This window comes from Pollachius pollachius (genome assembly GCF_949987615.1).
Source record: "Pollachius pollachius genome assembly, chromosome: 14".
NCBI lineage: Eukaryota > Metazoa > Chordata > Actinopteri > Gadiformes > Gadidae > Pollachius > Pollachius pollachius.
Genome location: NC_136947.1, coordinates 3,363,861 through 3,384,980, shown reverse-complemented (window position 1 = coordinate 3,384,980; position 21,120 = coordinate 3,363,861). Strand labels below are relative to the sequence as shown.

Genomic DNA, 21,120 nt, shown 5'->3' with positions numbered 1-21,120 from the left:
AGCGGTGTGCGAACACTTTGTCTTATGCACTGCACTTTCCAACTCCAATTCAGTTATCTAAATGATAATCTGACTGCCCGCCCTTATTGGAAATAAAGTGGAAATCACTGAACTGGTGTAATGACAAACACACAAAGGGGGGAAGGATAGGGCAGCCCTTCAAGGACAAACAACATACATGAGTAATATAGGTGTGTACATAATGATGTCGTCTAATAAAGACACACCGTGGAGCTTGATGGAGTGTGTGTGGTAGTTGGTTGACAGATGATGGAAACATGAGCCCTTCCTCGGTTCCATCCATTAAATCGCAATCTGTATTCAATACATTTCCTGTCTGTGCGTGTGCGTGTGTTTGTGTGTGTGTGTGTGTGTGTGTGTGTCAGGGAAGCTCTGACCTCAACCTCACATATCACCGTGTTTACTCACCAAATACCAAAAAAATAACTGACCCTTATCCCAGCTAGCCAACTCCAACTCTCCAGGTCTCCTAGGCTTTCTGTGTGTGTGTGTGTGTGTGTGTGTGTGTGTGTGTGTGTGTGCGTGTGCGTGTGCGTGTGCGTGTGCGTGTGCGTGCGTGTGTGGTCATACATAGATAATATTGTATACTCTCTTCTGTCCTTTCTGAGTGTATGTAATCATAAAGAATACTTTTTAGTTCCTTCAGCTCTTTTCTGTATGTGTATGTGTTTATACATAGATAAAATGTAGATCTTTCAGTGTGTGTATGTGTTTATACTTAAAGAATACTATATACTCTGTTCAGCTCTTTCTGTGTGTGTTTCTGCGTGTGTTTCTGTGTGTGTGAATGTGTGTGTGTGTGTGTGTGTGTGTGTTTCTGTGTGTGTGTTTCTCTGTGGTGCGTGCGTGTGTGTGTGTGTGTTTCTGTGTGTGTGTGTGTGTTTCTGTGTGTGTGTGTGTGTTTCTCTGTGGTGCGTGCGTGTGTGCGTGCGTGTGTGTGTGTGTGTGTGCGTGTGTTACTGTGTGTGTGTTTCTCTGTGCCTGCGTGCGTGCGTGCCTGCGTGCGTGTATTCACACAAAGAGAGCGTTGACCCCCTCCTCTCATTGGCCGCCACAGAGGGGCGCCCACGAGATCAGGGAGATACGACAGTTCCACTTCACGGGCTGGCCGGACCACGGCGTCCCCTACCATGCCACGGGGCTGCTGGGCTTCATCCGCAGGGTCAAGTCCAAGACCTTGACCAACGCCGGGCCAATGGTGGTCCACTGCAGGTCTGTACAGGAGCCCGGGGCCATTGCCGCATGCCTAGCCACCCTCGCCCTGCACACAGGGGGTCTGGAGGATTTTAATGAATGTACTAGGGTGGTTTCTGTGCCCTGCACAGAAACCACCCTAGTCCGTTCATTAAAATCGTACATTCATTAAAATCAGAGGAGGACATACGGTCTGGGGAGTTAAAGATATTGGGCCGCAAATAATTAGTGATCATGTGGAGAAGATGATATATATTTAGACTACAGCTGGAAATTAGCCAAATAGGCTAAAGCTGCTCCTTTTACTGTAAAGTTAATCAAAGGGGACTCTCCACAAAGCTATCAACAAATAAACCAAACTAAACTAGGTGTAAGGTTGAAGGGTAACTAAACTTTTGAAAACAGGCGTAATTGTTGTGTGAGTGTTTTACTGTGTTTAACTCTTTACTGTTTTTCTTTGAAAGAAAGGTGAATTACTTTATTTGGTGCTTTAAAAACTAAATGCAGGATCCAAAACACAGTAAAATGTGGTTGTTGGCACGACCGCTTCAGTGCCAGTTTCACAAAGTCAAAGCTGTAATCCCAAAGCTAGGAGGCTGTACCCCCAAAATTCACGTTACTAGGCAACAAGCAAGAGGACACATGCACACACGTGCACTAGCACAGCTATATAGGGACAGTCAAATCAGCATTTACTCACTTTAAAAATAATGAACTTATTATAAATAAGCTCATGGCACAGTGTGTGTCGCAACCATTTTTTCAACATTGTGTGGTGAAACACTTGACTCACAGCTCACGTTGTCTCCTCGGTTACGATTGGTCCCCTACAGTGCGGGGGCGGGCCGGACCGGCTGCTTCATAGTGATTGACATCATGCTGGACATGGCAGAGAGAGAGGGCGTGGTGGACATCTACAACTGTGTGAGGGAGCTACGCTCACGCAGAGTCAACATGGTCCAGACAGAGGTATTTAATATATATATATATAAATGTATATATAAAGGGCTGGGGGGAACTGATTAATGTAAGAATCGTAAATTCTTATCTTCCTTGATTCTTAATCGTTTGCAAGTTCTGAAAATCTATATTTTGGGGAGAGGTTTTTCCCCTTTGTCTTAGGTTTACCTTTGCGTGCTAAAATTCTTGCGTTCAGTTTATACAACTTTTTCAAACATAGAAACGACATAATCGTATGCACGCTTCACTCTGCTCTCATGCCATCATCTGCCACATCGCCTTTCTCATCACCCAGTGGGCTGGAGTAGATCCTTAAATCAGCCCCCTATGTACTGAAGAGTGAACCGATGTTGAATCAGGAACGGCTCTGAACCGAGAATCCATTCTGAAATCGAATCGCGAGATACCGAAAGACTCACACACCCCGGAGTAATTCTGCACCCGGTTGTTCCTAGAGATGGGCCGATGGCCGTGTCGTGCTCTGGCCCCCGTTCAAACCACGCTGTTGTTAGTGATTGATTGGTTGCTGTGATTAAGGTCACCGGAGGGGTCGTAATGCACTTAGCCCACAGCCCTACAAACAATCCATTCCTCTCCAAAAACACTCGGGTCATTATTTCATTTAGAGCCCCGGATCGGCGTGTCGGTACCTCGGCTCTTATCACGGCTCCCCAGGGGACCCGCGCCATAATCACATTCTCATTGACCCTTTCAATCGCCAGCGTCGTTTATCGCCGAGAAATAAAAACGTGAACGGCACGCACGCTAGACGCGAGTCTGAAACCCCCGTCCAACCGAGGGGTAAAAAATACGAGGGGTAAAACCCAGCCCTGGAGGACTCGTGGGCGGGAGAGAGGCCTCTCCCGGAGGCCTCCCTGGAAGGGCACGCCGCTTTTTCCTGAACGCACGCCATCTGGAAGCGGCCGGTGCCGGCCAGCCGCCACTGCGCTGGACGCATCATTTCACCCCGGCCCCGTTTAGATCACAGGCGTCGTTGGTCTTAATGGGCCGAATGTTTCATGGCTGACGTGCGGAGCGGCCAGGAGACCGAATGTCGCCGTGTTCCTCCCGACTCGCTCTGCGCTAAAGTCAAGTGACCTTCAGACTATGTGTGCGTGTGTTTGTGTGGCTGTGGGTGCGTGTGTGTGTGTGTGTGTGTGTGGGGGGTGGTGTGTGTGTGTGTAATGTGGCTGCCTGTGTGTGTGGGGTTGTTATGTGGCTACGTGTGTGTGTGTGTGTGTGTGTGTGTGTGTGTGTTATGTTGCAGCGTGCGTGTGTGTGTGTGTTTTATGCGGCTGAGTGTGTGTGTGTGTTGTGTGGCTGTGTGTGTGTTGTGTGACTGCCTGTGTGTGTTATGCGGCTGAGTGTGCGTGTGTTACGCGGAAGCGTGCGCGTGTTTGTGTGTGTGTTATGTGGCTGCGTGTGCATGCGTGTGTTTCTGTTGTGCGTTGTTAGTGTGTGTGTGTGTGTGTGTGTGTGTCATTCCCCTCGCAGGGGTCCAGGCTGTTTGCTTGGCAGGGCTCCTCTGCCCTCCAGCTGCGATGCGTCTCTCCTTGCGTCCCCTCTGTCCTTTTATCGGTCGATGGCCGCCGGCCCAGTGCAGTGCGTGGCTGTTTGCTGTTTGCTGTTTGTTGTCGTCGTCGTTGTTTAAAGTGTGTGAGCCCCGATCTGCCGGGTCGATCGATCGGTGGAGCAGAGGCCTGGTCTGGTCGGGTCCGGTCGCTGCCACGCCTTCGGGGCCCGGAGGGCGGGGGGGGGGGGTCAACCTTATCGCACGTTGATTTTTTCGTTGGATGTGTAAATCGGTGACCCCTGCGCCCGTGGATTTGTTCTGAAGTGACAAGACAGAGTCAGCTGAAAATGTCACTTCACAATGGCTTCACGTCAAGCCGTCAGCTGGAGCTGTCAGAGTGCCAGGGGGGGGGGAAAGAGAGGGAGGGGGGTTAGCGGTGGCATGGGTGCCACGGCAACAGTCCTCAGCCATGCTAGGACATGGACGACAGCGATGATGATGTGATAATGATGAGGGTTGATGATCAGAAACATATACGATGAGATGAGTCAGGACTGGCGTGGCCTAAAGCGTTGTATAAAAAATGTTCGGGGGAATTCTTAAGATATAAGGTTACCCAATGTAATGTGAAAAGTGAATTTGACGACACCCTACCAAGAGTTTGTTGGTAATAGTGAAGAGAACACGATGACGGCCTCACCGATCATAGTGGTGAATGACAATGTAATGGAACTCAAATGTAAACAAAGAACTACTGAATGATTAATGTTAACATTAAAGAACATTTCTAATGGATCGGGCGGCACCCGTCCTTGACGTGACAGTGAACAAACAACCGGTTAAATCAAGTTCATCCCCTTCTCTCCTCAGGAGCAGTACGTCTTCATCCACGACGCCATCTTGGAGGCGTGTCTCTGCGGGGACACCACCATCCCGGCCAATCAGCTGCGCTCGGTCTACTACGACATGAACCGCCTGGACCCGCAGACCAACTCCAGCCCCATTAAAGAGGAGTTCAGGGTGAGGGGGGGCACGCTGTCTACACACAGCACTTTAAGGACCAGCTCCAGTAATCTTCTTAATGTTTTTCAGCTGTTTAATTTCGCCCTAAGCCAAGCCTGGCGGCTTTAAATAGCTTCTGTAATTATTACAGCTGGAGGGAGCCCTTAAAGGAAATTGCCGGTATCAATCTAGCATAGGTACTCGATGCATAATTAAGATAGAATGGGGGAAAAATGGGATGAAAAAGAAAATGTACTTAAGATTTTAGCATAAAAACAATATGTCACAGAATTTGGCTAAGACGTCGGTTACTAGACAGCAGGAATCTGTATCCACCGGATAAATCGCTTTAAAATCGCTAATACATACTCTGTTCTACACACATTAAGTCTGCACTCCACGTCTATGTATATTATTCACTTGTTCACCGCGTGAAACAGGCCTTCACACAGCCAGGCCACAAACAGCAGGACGCCGTTCACACGTAGAACCAGGCCTATTGCATCGGCGTCCCACCCACGGGACGCGACTCGCACGCCGACTCCTAACCCTAACCCTAACCCTAACCCTATCCCTAACCCTATCCCTAACCCTAACCCTATCATTTAACCTAACCCTAACCCTTACCCTATCCCTAACCCTATCCCTATCCCTAACAGAGAAATGCGTTTGACTAACGTTAGTTTAATATACACTACAATTTAAATGACCTTCCCTGCGGTCACATGAAGGATTTTACCCTTTCTGGATTCTATCAGGGATTTAAACCAACGTGACTGGATAATTTCCGGCTATCCCCTCATAAATATTCATGATCTTCCCGGATTCCGCCTACGAAAAACCCATCCGCCCACGGGACGCGCTGACGACTGTTGTTTGTGCCGCTCATGCCCCCCCCCCAGACCCTGAACATGGTGACCCCCACCCTGCGTGTGGAGGACTGCAGCATCGCCCTGCTGCCGAGGAACCACGAGAAGAACCGGTGCATGGACGTGCTGCCGCCCGACCGCTGCCTGCCCTTCCTGATCACCATCGACGGGGAGAGCTCCAACTACATCAACGCCGCCCTCATGGACGTAAGGGGACGCACACACGCACGCACACACACGACGTGTACGATACACACTAGAGAACACACACACAATGCACGACACATGCGATACACAATGGTCAGGGAGAGCTTAAGCTACATCATCGCCGCCCTCATGGACGTAAGGGGACGCACACACGCACGCACACACGCACGACGTGTACGATACACACTAGAGAACACACACACAATGCACGACACATGCGATACACAATGGTCAGGGAGAGCTTAAGCTACATCATCGCCGCCCTCATGGACGTAAGGGGACGCACGCACGCACGCACACACACACGCACACGCACGCACGCACGACGTGTACGATACACACTAGAGAACACACACACACAACACATACGATACACAATGGACGGGGAGAGCTCCAACTACACACACACACACAAACACATACAGACAGACACATAGAAACACACACCACATACAATCCACAATGCAGAACACCCACACACACATCGCATACAATACAAAATATAAAAGGGATGCTCACAAAGCACACACACACACTACTGAGCACACACTATCAAACACACAGCCGACACAACACAAGAACCCTCGGTACTCTTGAACTTTCCCGAGGACCTGGGATGTGCGCTGGTGCGCGGCCCTTTTGCTTGTGCCGCGGTAAAGGTTAACACAGAGATGAGCTTGTGTGTATCAGTGTGCGTAAAAGACAGCGAGGAGGAGGTCACAGAGGTCAACCCTGTGCACATTACTGACTGAACTGTTTTGTCTGTTTTTGCTTTTGAATTTAAATCGTCTCTCACACACAGACACACACACACACACACACACACACACACACACACACACATTCAGAGACTCTAAACTCACTCAGTCCTCATCCCTCTTTTGAATTCTGTTCAAGGGTGACTTTGATCATCGAGACCGGCTGCACGCGTACGATATTCTATAGTCTTGGGAGAAGAATACGTAAAAAAAAAAAAAAGAAGGTCAAAGTTCACGTTCTCCATTGTAACCGCAGCCCCAAGTTAGAGATCTTTGCCTCGGACTACAAGGCCTTCTTCCGCTCTTAACACATAAGCTCAGACACGGCATCTCCATTAGAACACAAGGGCCTTTAACAAAGGCCTGGTCATCGACTGAGGTCGTTTCTTTAAATAAGTGGAACTTTTTTCGTCCCGGCTAACACGTAGAGCTTACCGGCTGTAAAATATACATGAGGTTCCTCAGCAAGGACTCCAGCGTTCCTTCGCTTTTTGTCTCCTTCCTTTCTTCTCACCTCCATCCCTCCTCTTTCCTCCCCCCCCCCCCCTCTTCTCATCTCTCACTCCGGATTCCCTTTCATCATCTCCCCGCCCTGCCTCGCCTCTTGACCCCCACTGCCCCCCTCCAGAGTTATAAGCAGCCCTCTGCGTTCATCGTGACCCAGCATCCCCTCCCAAACACGGTCAAGGACTTCTGGAGGCTGGTGCTGGACTATCACTGCACCTCCATCGTGATGCTCAACGACGTGGACCCCGCCCAGGTAGACCCCGTCCGGTGCACACGCACATGCACACCTACATGCACGCACATACATGCACACACACACACACACACATGCACACACATACATGAAGGCACACACATGCAAGCACATGTACATGCACACAAACTCACACACTGATACACGCACGCACACACACACACACACACACACACACGCGCATGCACACACGCACATGCACGCATATCAACATGAACACACACACACACATTCACACACATGCCCAAACATACATGCACACACACGCACACACACGCATTTGTACATGCACACACACACATGCACACACACAGACGTGCACACCGGTACACCTGTACAAACAAACGCACCTGGTTACATCAACACACGCACACCCCACACACCAAAAGATCATCCCCGCACAGAGAAGCACTGAGAGGACGTACCCCAAACGGTACCCCAAAAGATTCACGCACAAACAAACGCACATACAGACACAAAGACACGCATCCAAATACACACAGATGCAAAGGACCTGTTTCGGCACCATCACAAGGTCGGGGATGGCTCCAAATAACATGTAGGCTGAAAACAAAGGGCTGCGTTAGAAACAAAACAGAAAGGAAACCCTAACTAAACCTAACTCCGGGGGAACAAACCATCTGAAATAAAAGGGTATGTGAGTCTGCCGGGTCCTCTAACTAAACTGCTCTAACCTTAACTAATAACGTGAAAACATCCATCACCAACCACGCATAAATGATAGTACAAGCAGGAATGTTCCCACATGGGAAATTGGTGCTTAACAGCAACTTGCAGTACGACAAACTCTACACAGACATACACAAACAGCGGGGCGTCCTAGGGGAGCGCGACGAGGGCTTCATGTAGTAACAGCAGACAACAGAGAAAGTAGGGCGGCGGTGCCTCTGGGACCGAAAGCAAAAGTCAGAAAACTATCCCTTCATTTGATCCTGCATACTCCATCCCTCACACATGCCCAGAGAGAGAGAGGGAGAGGGAGGGAGAAAGAGAGAGAGAGGGAACGAGAGATAGAAAGAGAGAGAGAGAAGGGAAGAGAGAGAGAGGGGGAGAAACAGTGAGGGAGGGAGGGATAGAGAGATAGAAAGAGAGAGAGAGAGGGGAAGAGAGAGAGGGAGAAACAGTGAGGGAGGGAGGGATAGAGCGATAGAAAGAGAGAGAGAAGGGAAGAGAGAGAGAGGGAGAAACAGTGAGGGAGAGAAGAGAGAGAGGGAGAAACAGTGAGGGAAAGGAGAGAGGGAGAGTGAGAGAGGGATAAACAGTAAGGCAGAGAGGGAGGGAGAGAAAGATAGAAAGAGAGAGAGATAGAGAGAGAGAAGGGAAGAGAGAGAGGGAGAAACATTGAGGGAGAGAGGGATAGAGAGAGAGGGAGAAACAGTGAGGGAGAGAAGAGAGCGAGAGGGGAAGAGAGAGAGGTAGAAACAGTGAGGGAAAGGAGAGAGGGAGAGTGAGAGAGGGATAAACAGTGAGGCAGAGAGGGAGGGAGAGAAAGAGATAGAAAGAGAGAGAGAGAGGGAGCGTGCGGGCGTGCGAGAGTGAGAGCGGCTGGGGCTAAAAATCGACATCCACCTCGAAAAGGATTCAAATAAATTAGAATGTACAGGGCGCTGTGCGTCCGATCACGCATGTGCGCGGTGGGGGCGTGCGTGCGTGCGTGCGCTGAGAGCGGCCCGCTGAATGGATGAGCCGGGCCTGCGGAGGAGGCTCCACGGGGCTCCAGCCCCGGGCTCTGTCATAACACCTGCGGATCAAAGCCCCCTAGCTGGCTTGCCTAGCCCCCCCCCCTCCTCAACCCCCCTTCCCCGGGTGTCAGGCTGCTCCGACTGGATGGACGGGGGTGGTGGATGGAGGGACGGACGGAGGGACGGAGCGTTTCATTGCATATTCTCACTGTAGCCGGGGATAGGAAGGCAGGCAGGCAGGCCGGGGAGGCAGCAGATGGGGAGGAAGAGAGAGGGGCATGGAGGATCAGTGTCTCTCCATCAGACTCTTTGTTGTCTCGCGTCTGTTGAATTTGTCAAGTGTTGATGGACTCTGAGGAAGAGCAGCCCGAATTCGAGGAGAAGGAGTGATTTCCTGGTGTGTGTGTGTGTGTGTGTGTGTGTGTGTGTCAACACGTGCACACACACATAGTCGCCCGTTACTACGAGCAGTATGCCGCGAGCGTTCATCTGTACCCTGGTGTCGGTACATTTGCTCTCGCATATCGATTTTGTTTTTCGGGTTGTTCCTCCGGTGGAATCGTGTTAATGCCTCCATCACCGGTTCTCCAGAAGGTTCTTTAACGTACACCATATTCACGACATGTTTGTGAATATATAATGAACTGTAAGGCGATGGCTTAGAATTTATGAATGCAGATTTTGAGTGGTCGGAGGCAGCGCTAACACGTTGCATCAGAATCTGAATCACGATTTTGAAGTATATTTGCACATGCAAGGACATGAGGCAACAAGATACAAGCAAAATGTTAAAAATACATAGTGAATAAAAATACCAATTTAATAAGTATGAGTATTTACACTCTAAGTCATGGAGAACTAAATGATGTAGTCTGTGAAAGGATAACAACCACCCACACTCACACACACTCATTCTACCTCGGTTCTAGCTCCTGGGTTCAGATGGATAATTATATAAACTTGAGATGAGAGACCCCCAAACTAACGGCATAACTCAATGGCATCGGCAACTTAAGGAACCACACCGCTGTCATGTGGATTGACCTATATTACCGACAGTTTCTGATGCAGATGGAAACTCCTGATGTTGTTTAACAGCCGCCATCCTATCGTGATAGCAATAGGATGGAAACTGAAATTGATGTGGGAAATGTGTGGAAAAAGCAGAAAATGAGTGGGAGACTCAAAAACACATATACTACGGAATAAGTCTTAGTATAACTCTTTCCAATAAGTACATCGTATTCGGTAGCATTCAAAATAAAGGGAGACATTGTTGTTTGTTTTCTCTTTGAGGTGCTCGCAACCCAATTTCAACCAACGAGGAAAAAGAACATCCAGATTGATTTTGAGTCCACGCTCGCATCCCCGCTACAAAGCCGTCATCGCACGCACAACACACGATCTCCCCCTTTCTTCTGACTCTGTAGACAGCCATGAGGAGAGACGCACTTGGGGCTGGTCCACAGGGCCGATAGAGAGAGAGAGAGAGAGCGAGAGAGAGAGAGAGAGAGAGAGAAAAGAGAGCTCCGTCCTCGCAGCACAATTTATTTCAGCTTGCCACATGAGAGGATGACATTCTACACCAGGCCTCACTGTTTGATTGATTAATGATTATTAGTAACCTATAATGCGTTTTATGTAGCTTTTCATTAATTTTAACTTTTTTATTTTTATTTTTAAATTTTTTTATATATATGTACATATGTATATCTATGTTATATTGTTACAGGTTGATATATGTACATATTGTTCTGACGTTCCCTATTGTTATTATCGTAATATTTGTAATACTGTAATGCTTTGGCAACACTGTTTGGATTACCAATAGTCATGCCAATAAAGCTTTTTTGAATTTGAATTTGAGAGAGAGAGAGAGAGAGAGAAAGAGAGAGAACCTTTCACTCCCTCCCTGATCTAGACCATGATAAATAGATCTGCCGTGTTTCTCCGTGTGTTTGTTCATTGTCCTGGGGTTAATGGAAGGGCCCTGGGTTTGGATATGCAGCTGCTGCATGGAATACCTGACCGGTGTGAAACGTGCAAACCCTCGTTTTGATTGGACACGATCTTAACTCTCAACACACGCAAACTCACTCGTTCTAATGTCTTCCTTGGGGTGGACTTTTGACTCGTGTGCATCTGAAGCCACAGTGAACAGGAAGGGCACCAAGCTAACTGCACATCCTTTCTTCTCTCTGTTCTCTCTGTCTGTTGATCCTCTCTGTTTGTCTCTCCATGTCCATCTATGTTTACCTTTGCATTGACCTGTGTCAATGATGGTTCCACTGTGTGTGCGCTTGTGTGCGCGCGTCTTTGTACGTGCATCTGTGTGTGTGTGTGTGGGTTTGTGTATGTGTGCGTTTGTGTGTGTGCATGCCTGCATGTGCCTGCCTGTGTGTGTGTCGGTGTGCCTGCATGTGTGCATGAATGTGTGTGTGTGTGTGTGTGCCTGTGTGTCTGTATGTGTGAGCACGTGCCTGTGTCTGTGCATGAACGTGCATGTCCCTGTGTGTGTGTGTGTGTGTGTGTGTGTGTGTGTGTGTGTGTGCACGTGTGGGCGCGTGCCTGTGTGTGTGCCTGCCTTGTGTGCATGTCCGTGTCCGTGTCTATTTTTTCTCAGTTGTGTCCACAGTACTGGCCAGAGAACGGCGTTCACCGCCACGGACACATCCAAGTGGAGTTCGTGTCCGCTGACCTCGAGGAGGACATCATCAGCAGAATATTCCGGATCTACAACGCTGCCCGGGTACGGCCCCGCCATCAGCACACACTCATGCTACAGCCTGTCGCGCTCTTAGGTTAGGGGTGGACTGTGTGTGTGTGTGTGTGTGTGTGTGTGTGTCTGTGCGTGCATGCGTGTGTGTGTGTGCGTGTGTGTGTGTGTGTCTGTGCGTGTGTGCGTGCGTGTGTGTGTACACTCATGCTACAGCCTGTCGCGCTCTTAGGTAAGGGTTGGACTGTGTGTGTGTGTGTGTGTATGTGCGTGAGTGTGTGTGTGTGTGTCTGTGCGTGTCTGTGCGTGCGTGTGTGTGTACACTCATGCAACAGCCTGTTGCGTTCTTAGGTTAGGGGTGGACTGTGTGTGTGTGTGTGTGTATGTGCGTGAGTGTGTGTGTGTGTCTGCGTGTCTGTGCGTGCGTGTGTGTGTACACTCATGCAACAGCCTGTTGCGTTCTTAGGTTAGGGGTGGACTGTGTGTGTGTGTGTGTGTATGTGCGTGAGTGTGTGTGTGCGTGTCTGTGCGTGCGTGTGTGTGTACACTCATGCAACAGCCTGTTGCGTTCTTAGGTTAGGGGTGGACTGTGTGTGTGTGTGTGTGTATGTGCGTGAGTGTGTGTGTGTGTCTGCGTGTCTGTGCGTGCGTGTGTGTGTACACTCATGCAACAGCCTGTTGCGTTCTTAGGTTAGGGGTGGACTGTGTGTGTGTGTATGTGCGTGAGTGTGTGTCTGTGCGTGTCTGTGCGTGCGTGTGTGTGTACACTCATGCAACAGCCTGTTGCGTTCTTAGGTTAGGAGTGGACTGTGTGTGTGTGTGTGTGTATGTGCGTGAGTGTGTGTGTGTGTCTGCGTGTCTGTGCGTGCGTGTGTGTGTACACTCATGCAACAGCCTGTTGCGTTCTTAGGTTAGGGGTGGACTGTGTGTGTGTGTATGTGCGTGAGTGTGTGTCTGTGCGTGTCTGTGCGTGCGTGTGTGTGTACACTCATGCAACAGCCTGTTGCGTTCTTAGGTTAGGGGTGGACTGTGTGTGTGTGTGTGTGTGTGTGTGTGCGTGTGTACACTCATGCAACAGCCTGTTGCGTTCTTAGGTTAGGGGTGGACTGTGTGTGTGTGTGTGTGTCTGTGTGTGTGTGTGTGTGTGTGTGTGTGTGTGCGTGTGTACACTCATGCAACAGCCTGTTGCGTTCTTAGGTTAGGGGTGTACTGTGTGTGTGTGTGTGTGTGTGTGTGTGTGTGTGTGTGTGTGTGTGTGTGTGTGTGTGTGCGCGTGTGTACACTCATGCAACAGCCTGTTGCGTTCTTAGGTTAGGGGTGGACTGTGTGTGTGTGTGTGTGTGTGTGTGTGTCTGTGTGTGTGTGTGTGTGTGTACACTCATACAACAGCCTGTTGCGTTCTTAGGTTAGGGGTGGACTGTGTGTGTGTGTGTGTGTGTGTGTGTGTCTGTGTGTGTGTGTGTGTGTGTACACTCATACAACAGCCTGTTGCGTTCTTAGGTTAGGGGTGGACTGTATTTGTGCGTGTCTGTTTGTGTGTGTATGTGTATGTGTGTGCGCGCAGTTTTTCAAGTCTGTGTTCCAGCGTTACTGGGTGAAAACTTTCCTTTTCTGTCTCTTTATCATTTTTCTTTGGGAGTATTCTGCTGATCAGTTTTTTGACAGTAACTGTGACTGCCGAGCTCACACCGCCCACACCTCCCACTCACACATACTGGTGCGAGGAGCCGGCTCGGCCTCGCACCAGTGGGGAAAGATCCTTCTGTTCTTGAACTATGTGGCTCTCTCTCCCTCGTTCTATGTCTCTGTCTCTCTCTATCTCTCTCTCTCTCTTTCTCACTCTGTCTCTGTCTCTGTCTCTGTCTCTCTCTCTCTGTGTGTGTGTGTCTCTCTCTCTCTCTCTCTCTGTCTCTCTCAGTCTCTCTCTCATTATCAATATCTCTAACTCAATCTCTCTCTCTCTCTCTTAATCTCTCTCTCTCATTATCAATATCTCTAACTCAATCTCTCTCTCTCTCTTAATCTCTCGCATTATCAATATCTCTAACTCAATCTCTCTCTCTCTCTCTTAATCTCTCTCTCTCATTATCAATATCTCTAACTCAATCTCTCTCTCTCTCAAGATCAATCTTAATCTCAATCCCTCTCTCTTTCAATCTTAATCTCAATCTCTCTCTCTCTCTCGCACCAGTGGGGAAATATCCTTCTGTTCTAGAGATCCACTATGTGGATCTCTCTCTCTCTCTCTCTCTCTCTCTCTCTCTCTCTCTCTCTCTCTGTCTCCCCCCTCTTTGGGTGGGTGGGGGGGGGGGGGGGGAGACTAAGACAGTCCACTCGAAGTCATGACTCTATCCTAACTGAATTGGTCTGATTTAACATCTGACTTACACTTTATTCCGGCCTCACCCCTTTCACCCCCTTCCAGCCCCAGACATCCCCTTGGGGGGGGTTTCAACCTTTGAGGTTGTCTCTAATCAGAAGTGTGTTGTGACACCCCCTGACCACTAGGGGGCCGTCGGGATAAACGCTAAGAACCCCACCAGGGGAGGGTGGGTGCGATGATGATCAGGCAGCATTAATGACGAGTGTTATCCAAGCGGTGATCCCGTCCGCTGTGGATTAGGAGCAGGCCTACTTTTCCTTTCCAGAGTCAATGCCACACCAGTCCATCAAAGTCGCTCACCCCTCATCCAATCACTCCTCCAATCACTCCTCCAAGCCCCGCCTTCTTTAGCCTCACCTGGCTGTAACTATCGTTGTGCATGTCTATACTTGTTAGTGATTGGGTTGTGTGTGTGTGTGTGTGTGTGTATTTGAATGTGTTTGTGTGTGTGTGTGTGTGTGTGTATTTGAATGTGAATGTGTGTGTGTTTGAGATTACCCTATTTGATTTGTGTTCTCACACACATTCGTCTGTAGGTGTGTGCGTGCGTATGTGTGTGTGTGTGTGTGTGTGTGTTTGTAACCTGGATTCGCCTCCCCCCGTTCCCCCCCCCCCCCTGTGTCCACAGCCCCAGGACGGCTACCGCATGGTGCAGCAGTTCCAGTTCCTGGGCTGGCCCATGTACCGGGACACGCCCATGTCCAAGCGCTCCTTCCTCAAGCTCATCCGACAGGTGGACAAGTGGCAGGAGGAGTACGACGGGGGAGAGGGACGCACCGTTGTGCACTGTCTGTAAGTGTCTCTCGCCCTCCCTCCCTCCCTTTTCCCCCTCCAGACTCGTTTATTGTGAGACGAGTCGATTTACCTGCCCGTTATAAGGGGAAACATCCCCACCTAGTGGCGGAAGGGCGCTGGTGCAGCCCGAGTGTTACCGTCGGTTTTAACAGCTCGGCTCTCCGGCAGTGTAGAACCGTTCGAAGAACTCACTTTTTTTTATTTTTCTGTGTACGGTATTTACTATTAAACGTTCAAATTGTAATTGATACTTTTGCACGTTTAAAACGCACACCGCTGCTATGTTACGAAATGTTCGCAAAAATAGGAAAATCTTCGAAAAATAAAACTTTTTCTGACACAAGACACACCAGGGCCAGAGAGATACGATGATGAAATAACCAGCATAAAGTAGCAACCCACTGGAGACGAGGGGTCCCAGCCACCGCACCCCCGTGACTCTGACGCCCCCCGGCCCTCCACAGGAACGGCGGAGGGCGCAGCGGCACGTTCTGCGCCATCAGCATCGTGTGTGAGATGCTGCAGCACCAACGCACCGTAGACTCCTTCCACGCCGTGAAGACCCTGCGCAACAACAAGCCCAACATGGTGGACCTCCTGGTGGGTCTCTCTCTCTCCGGTCCCGAGGGGTGGGGGTGGGGGGTAGGGGGGGTCTCCTCTGTAATCCCCAGAGGGGGAGCGTCCATGAGAGACCGTTGAAACCCTGTTCAAACGGGGGAGTCATCCTAATGTACTCGCGAGAGTGCGTTTGGAGGCTGATGGGAGACGACGGTGTTATCCATTATGAGCTCGATATCGACGCAGGGAGGGAGGGGGGCGTGGGGGGGGGGAGACAAAACGAATGAGTCTGGAGACCGGATCATTATCGCTGATGAATGATCAACTTTTCTTTCGTCCCTCTCTCCTCAATCTAATTACCGGCGGCCTGTGCTCTTGTGTCTCCCCAGGAGCAGTACAAGTTCTGCTACGAAGTCGCCCTGGAGTACCTGAACTCTGCATGAGCCCTCGTCCCGGACACACAAACGCACACGCACGCACACACACACACACACACACACACACACACACCCAAGCCCGATTGAGGAAAAAAAAGAATCCTAATAATGATAAGGTGGACGGGTTGTCACCTGTCACATGTGACGGCCCCTGGAAGAGGGAGGTGTGTGTGTGTGTGTGTGTGTGTGTGTGTGTGTGTGTGTGTGTGTGTGTGGGCGCATTCCCGAGCAGGTGCCAGACTTGGCCAGACTTTGGAGCAGCTCTTCTGTTTCGGTTTGTGTTCTTGTCCGGCTGCGGTCGGATCCGTGGGCTGGACGGTGACAGTGACGAGTTGTACATAATAAGTGACACAGCGCGTCCCCGGAGCTGCTGAAGGACCCTATGAAGCAAGAGCACAAAGACACGTTGCTGTGGCTCTCTCTCTCGCTTAATCTCTTGCTCTCTCTCTCGCTCTCTCTTTCTCTTTCTCTCTGTCTCTCTTTCTCTCTCTCTCTCGCTCTTTTGCTCTCTCTCTCGCTCTCTCTCTCTCTCTCTGTCTCTCTCTCTCTCTCTCTCTCTCTCTGTCTCTCTTGCTGTCTGTCTCTCTCTCTCTGTCTCTCTCTCTCTGTCTCTCTTGCTCTATCTCTCTCTCTCGCTCTCTCTCTCGATCTCTCTTTCTTATGGCTCGGCTCCACCAAAACCATGCTCACCTTTTTGATGAGGCATGGCAACAGCCCGCCCTCTCTCTATTGGCTTATGTGGGAGTTTACCGCTTTGTCGATGGCTTAAAACCACGAGTCCATGTGTTCCGTCCACTACTCGCCGAATGCTGATTGTCCAATGCCGTGGCCATTGGTCTTCGCATAAAGTTAAATGAAGTTCAACTTTTGCCCCGCCCCTTCAACCACGCCGAGATCTCTCGCTCGCACACGAGCCTACCCAGAATCCCTTGCCCCAGGGGTCCAGCACGCCTTCAATACAAAGGGAATGGGAGGCGAGAGCCACACTCAAGGCCACGCGATTTGTGGGCCGAGCGTCTATTATCGCTCTCTCTCTGACTAAAGTCTCTCTCTCTCTCTCTCTGACTAAAGTCTCTCTCTCTCTCTCTCTCTGACTAAAGTCTCTCTCTCTCTCTCTGTCTCTCTCTCTGACTAAAGTCTCTCTCTCACTCTCTCTCTCTCTCTGACTAAAGTCTCTCTCTCTCTCACTCTCTCTTTCTCTCTCTGACTAAAGTCTCTCTCTCCCTCTGAAGTCTCTCTCTCTCTCTCTGACTAAAGTCTCTCACTCTCTCTCTGACTAAAGTCTCTCTCTCTCTGACTAAAGTCTCTCTCTCTCTCTGACTAAAGTCTCTCTCTCTCTCCCTCTGAAGTCTCTCTCTCTCTCTCTCTGTCTAAAGTCTCTCTCTCTCTCTCTCTCTCTCTCTCTCTCTCTCTCTCTCTCCCTCTGTCGTTTGTTGTGTTTTTTCTACTCGCCTGTGGTTCCATGGTTGTTGCCTTGATCCTCATTGGATATCGCTAAGTATTACAAAACTCTCCCGTCTCCAGTGGAATGCCATGCACCGTACGTGACGTAAATGTGTTCATTTTACTCCCCTCTGCAAACATCGTTCCCGATCTTTTGTCTCTCTCGCTCTTTTTTTTTATTAGTTTTTACTTCCGTTTTTTTGCATTGAATAACAAAACGACCATGAAGGAACTTGTAAAAAAGACAAAATCGGGAACGACATCCACACCTGCTACCGTCAGTGTTGCCACGTGTCCTGTGAAACGATGACCTCATCGGTACCTATCGCACCCCCCAGCCAGCGAGGTCAGGGGGAGGAGCCTCACCCCAGAGTGCCCCCATCCGCTTCTTACCTGATTTCCTGTACAGATCTTACAAAGCTTTATTTGCACTCCCATTTTTTGATTATTGTGCATATTGTACATAACTCTCTCGGTTATTTATTTGTGGTTCGTACGCTGTTGTGACTCGCAGTAAGTGACAATCATGTTTTAAAAGAGTTTGTTGTTTTTAATGGATTGTGATCGTGTGCGCATTTCTGTTTGTTTTTTTCCAAGTCGTCCACGTGCGACGAAAGAATTGTTTCCATTGTAAAAAGATATATATATATATATAAATATATATAAATGCATATTGAGTTATTGCATGGTTGCCTTGTCTGCGCGGTGGTTGGAGAACGCCGACACAACGAGGACCTCTAGTGGCGGAGAGCGAAGCGGCGTCGAAACACAGGTGAGCAGGGACGAGGTCGCAGAGGTCAACCGGGCTTTCCTGTCGTCGCTCCGCTCGCTCACAAAGTGCATTTGAAACATGACTCCTTATGAAAAGGGCATGTAGTGTGTGTGTGTGTGTGTTCTCGCAACGGCAGACGTGTATTGGCTTTGACGTCACACAACACAGGATATGGCAGCTAAAAGGGTTTGCAAAGAACAGAGCAAATAGCGTCAATGTACACAGAGGAAGCCGGCGGGATCGTTTGTGCTCACAAGGCGCCCCGCTTCCCTGCTTAAATCAAGCTCAATAAGTCACCCAGGTTCAATAGACGCCGGTTTGGTTCACATGCATAATGTGTTATTCATACCGTTTAGACAAGTGGGTTTGGCCATTTCGATCCATTTGTTTTGTTGCCTCTTCCGTTTTCATCTCAAAGTTTTCCAGCCACCCCTCCTTCTTCACGTCAATATTTACCGAGGAGAAGTCCGTCGATCACGTTGGCGGTGGTTTTCACAGCCAAACAAGCAAAACATTTACATTTATTAATTTAACACCCGCGTTTGTCCAAGGCATTACACTGAAAGTAATCAAAGCATCCAACCAATGAAGGAGCAAATCTACTGCTGAAGAAGCGGAATAAAAAAGGAAGGGTTCTGTTGTAGCCTATTGTATTTTTATTCGCAATAAATATTTGTTTTGTTTATCCAAAATAAACACTAAGAAAGTTATGTTTTTCCGCCCTGCTTCGCTTGGGCCAACGACATCTGTGGACTATGGAGGCTGAGAGGGGTCAAAGTGAGGATCATCAGACTTGAGAAGGCAGGAGAGCAGGCGTACGGAGGGCCAGAGACAGCCCTTCACAGCTGGACGCCGGACCAACTTTTGCAGATAAGAGCAGGCCAGTGTTATTAATGGGGATCATTTAAGTGGGAGAGATAAAAGGCGCAGAGTGGAATGTTCTCGCTCCTGCGGGTCTTTCGGCCCGGCTGCCATCAAACAGGGTCCTCTTTGTATGGCTTTGTAATTTATTCCCTTAACTTGCAGAGGCAGACCCAACCCCATAAAAAAAATAACAGGGAATTAACCGTTAACATGAAAATAATATGGAAACATAGGTCATAGTAATGGATCGTGGTACATTTTTATCGTTTCGATATCATTGCCCATTACTAATGAACGTTGAGTGTGTAGGAAAACATTCTACTTCTGGCTTTGGACGGCACTACAGCTGAGTGCAGATGTATGCTGCAGCAAATCTAATTTGTACCCATCCCATCGTATTCCTCATCATTCAAACTAAAGGCTTCCCGGTGTCATTGTTTCCTTGGCAGCAAACTGCACAGAGAGGAGGAGACCCTAATTGCATTATCCCAAAACAAATAGGAAAGTACTCAAGCTTTTCGTTGTGTTGGCTATAAATTCAACAAGACTGCCATCCCATTAGGGGACAAAACAAATGAAACCAAATCGTTATTTCCCAGCAGTGAGTCTGCTGCTGATTGATCGGCTGTTGAAAAATGTATTTTGTATCATGGAACCATTAGCCATCAACCGACATGGGCGTAGTGTCTGAAGTGAATTCAACTGGAGCATCGCTTCAGACGAGGCCACGGTTGAAGTGTTGGATGACAACACTGCAGCAGTAGTGCAAGTTACTCCGTCGCTTGATACAAAAGACGTGCAGTGCATTTCCAAAAGAAAGAGTTTAGAATTACTATGCAAAGGGATTTCATATGAAAGTCCCGGTTCGTGATTACATATTCAATTTGATATTGCAAGTTAGAATCGATCTGGCACACACCGTTCGATTATCAAACAGGCCTACAGGCAGCCTGTTTGGCAGTGTTGAGGAGAACTGCCTTGCACAAGGGGACATCGGCAACGGTTGGGGGCCGAGAGTTATTGCTACATTGGTCTTTTGGTTATCAAAATAGTTGCACTTCATTAGCAAGCCAGAAAAAGTTAGTGCTACTGACCACCAAACCCCACCATTAATCTCAACTCAAGCTCTGATTTCTCCTTTAAGGACTGTTATGACACCCTCTGAGTTAATGTTGGCTCATCTCTCCCAATTACGCTGCCTCGCATTACCTAAGACAGGATAACATTGTTAGGGAAGATGTCTTTAGAGAAGGGCCTCTATAATTCAGTGTGTATTATGTATACAGTAGGCAGCTATTGGCAGTTCTACTTGTGTCTTCCCCGTTGTAAATCCACAGTCTTAAGTCTGTAATCTGGGTGTAATTGACACGCATTCGTTGATTATATAGAAATCAAAAAGTGAAGAGGGTCTCTGCAAAAAAATGTAAAAACACACTTCAGCGATTCCGCAGTTTTTCTGTATCACTGGCGGTTATAGTTTCACGACCTGGCGCCAAGACAGTCGTTGTCGATTTATTTCCATGCCGCCATCGCGCTGTGTTGTAAGAAGAGCGCGTGCCGTCTGCGGGCGGCAGGAAGTCTCTGGTGACGCGGCCCGTCATCATTAGAGGAGCCGCAGGTTGCCATCGCACTTCCGTCTCTCGGCGTCTCCAGCTGGTCAGCCGCGGGCCGCACAGAGACCGGAGGAGCGCCTCATATTTCATTACTGCTCTGGCACTGAGTAATACGTCCCCCACCCACACGCCGATGGAGAAGGAGTGTGTGTGTGTGTGTGTGTGTGTGTGTGTGTGTGTGTGTGTGTGTGTGTGTGTGTGTGTGTGTGTGTGTGTGTGTGTGTGTGTGTGTGTGTGAGCGCGTCGGAGGGGCCGCTGGGAAGGACCAGACCAGAGCACCAGATGTTCATAGACACACACACACACACACACACACACACACACACACACACACACACACACACACACACACACACACACACACACACACACACACACACACGTACATTCACACTTATTATATCCAATTTAGGAAGATAATCTACTAGCCATCGTTAAACTACTGGAGAGTCTGTTTCTGTGCGCCCCCTCTATCTGCGTGTGTGTGTGTGTGTGTGTGTGTGTGTGTGTGTGTTTGTAGGCACACCATTAACTTTCTCCATTAGAATGTAT

At 49.1% G+C, this 21,120-nt stretch overlaps 1 protein-coding gene across 1 annotated transcript in view; it reads left to right on the top strand.

The window, feature by feature from the left end:
• Window positions 1-17,867, top strand: part of LOC307085673 (receptor-type tyrosine-protein phosphatase mu) — a 141,419-nt gene extending 123,552 nt beyond the window's left edge. The window contains 9 exon segments of the mRNA XM_079750538.1: window positions 1,079-1,233; window positions 2,049-2,184; window positions 4,559-4,708; window positions 5,593-5,766; window positions 7,153-7,284; window positions 11,611-11,736; window positions 14,715-14,878; window positions 15,346-15,481; window positions 15,829-17,867. Coding sequence (XP_079606664.1) covers window positions 1,079-1,233; window positions 2,049-2,184; window positions 4,559-4,708; window positions 5,593-5,766; window positions 7,153-7,284; window positions 11,611-11,736; window positions 14,715-14,878; window positions 15,346-15,481; window positions 15,829-15,882 — 1,227 coding nt within the window. The 3' untranslated portion in view covers window positions 15,883-17,867.
• Window positions 17,868-21,120: the final 3,253 nt, after the last annotated feature.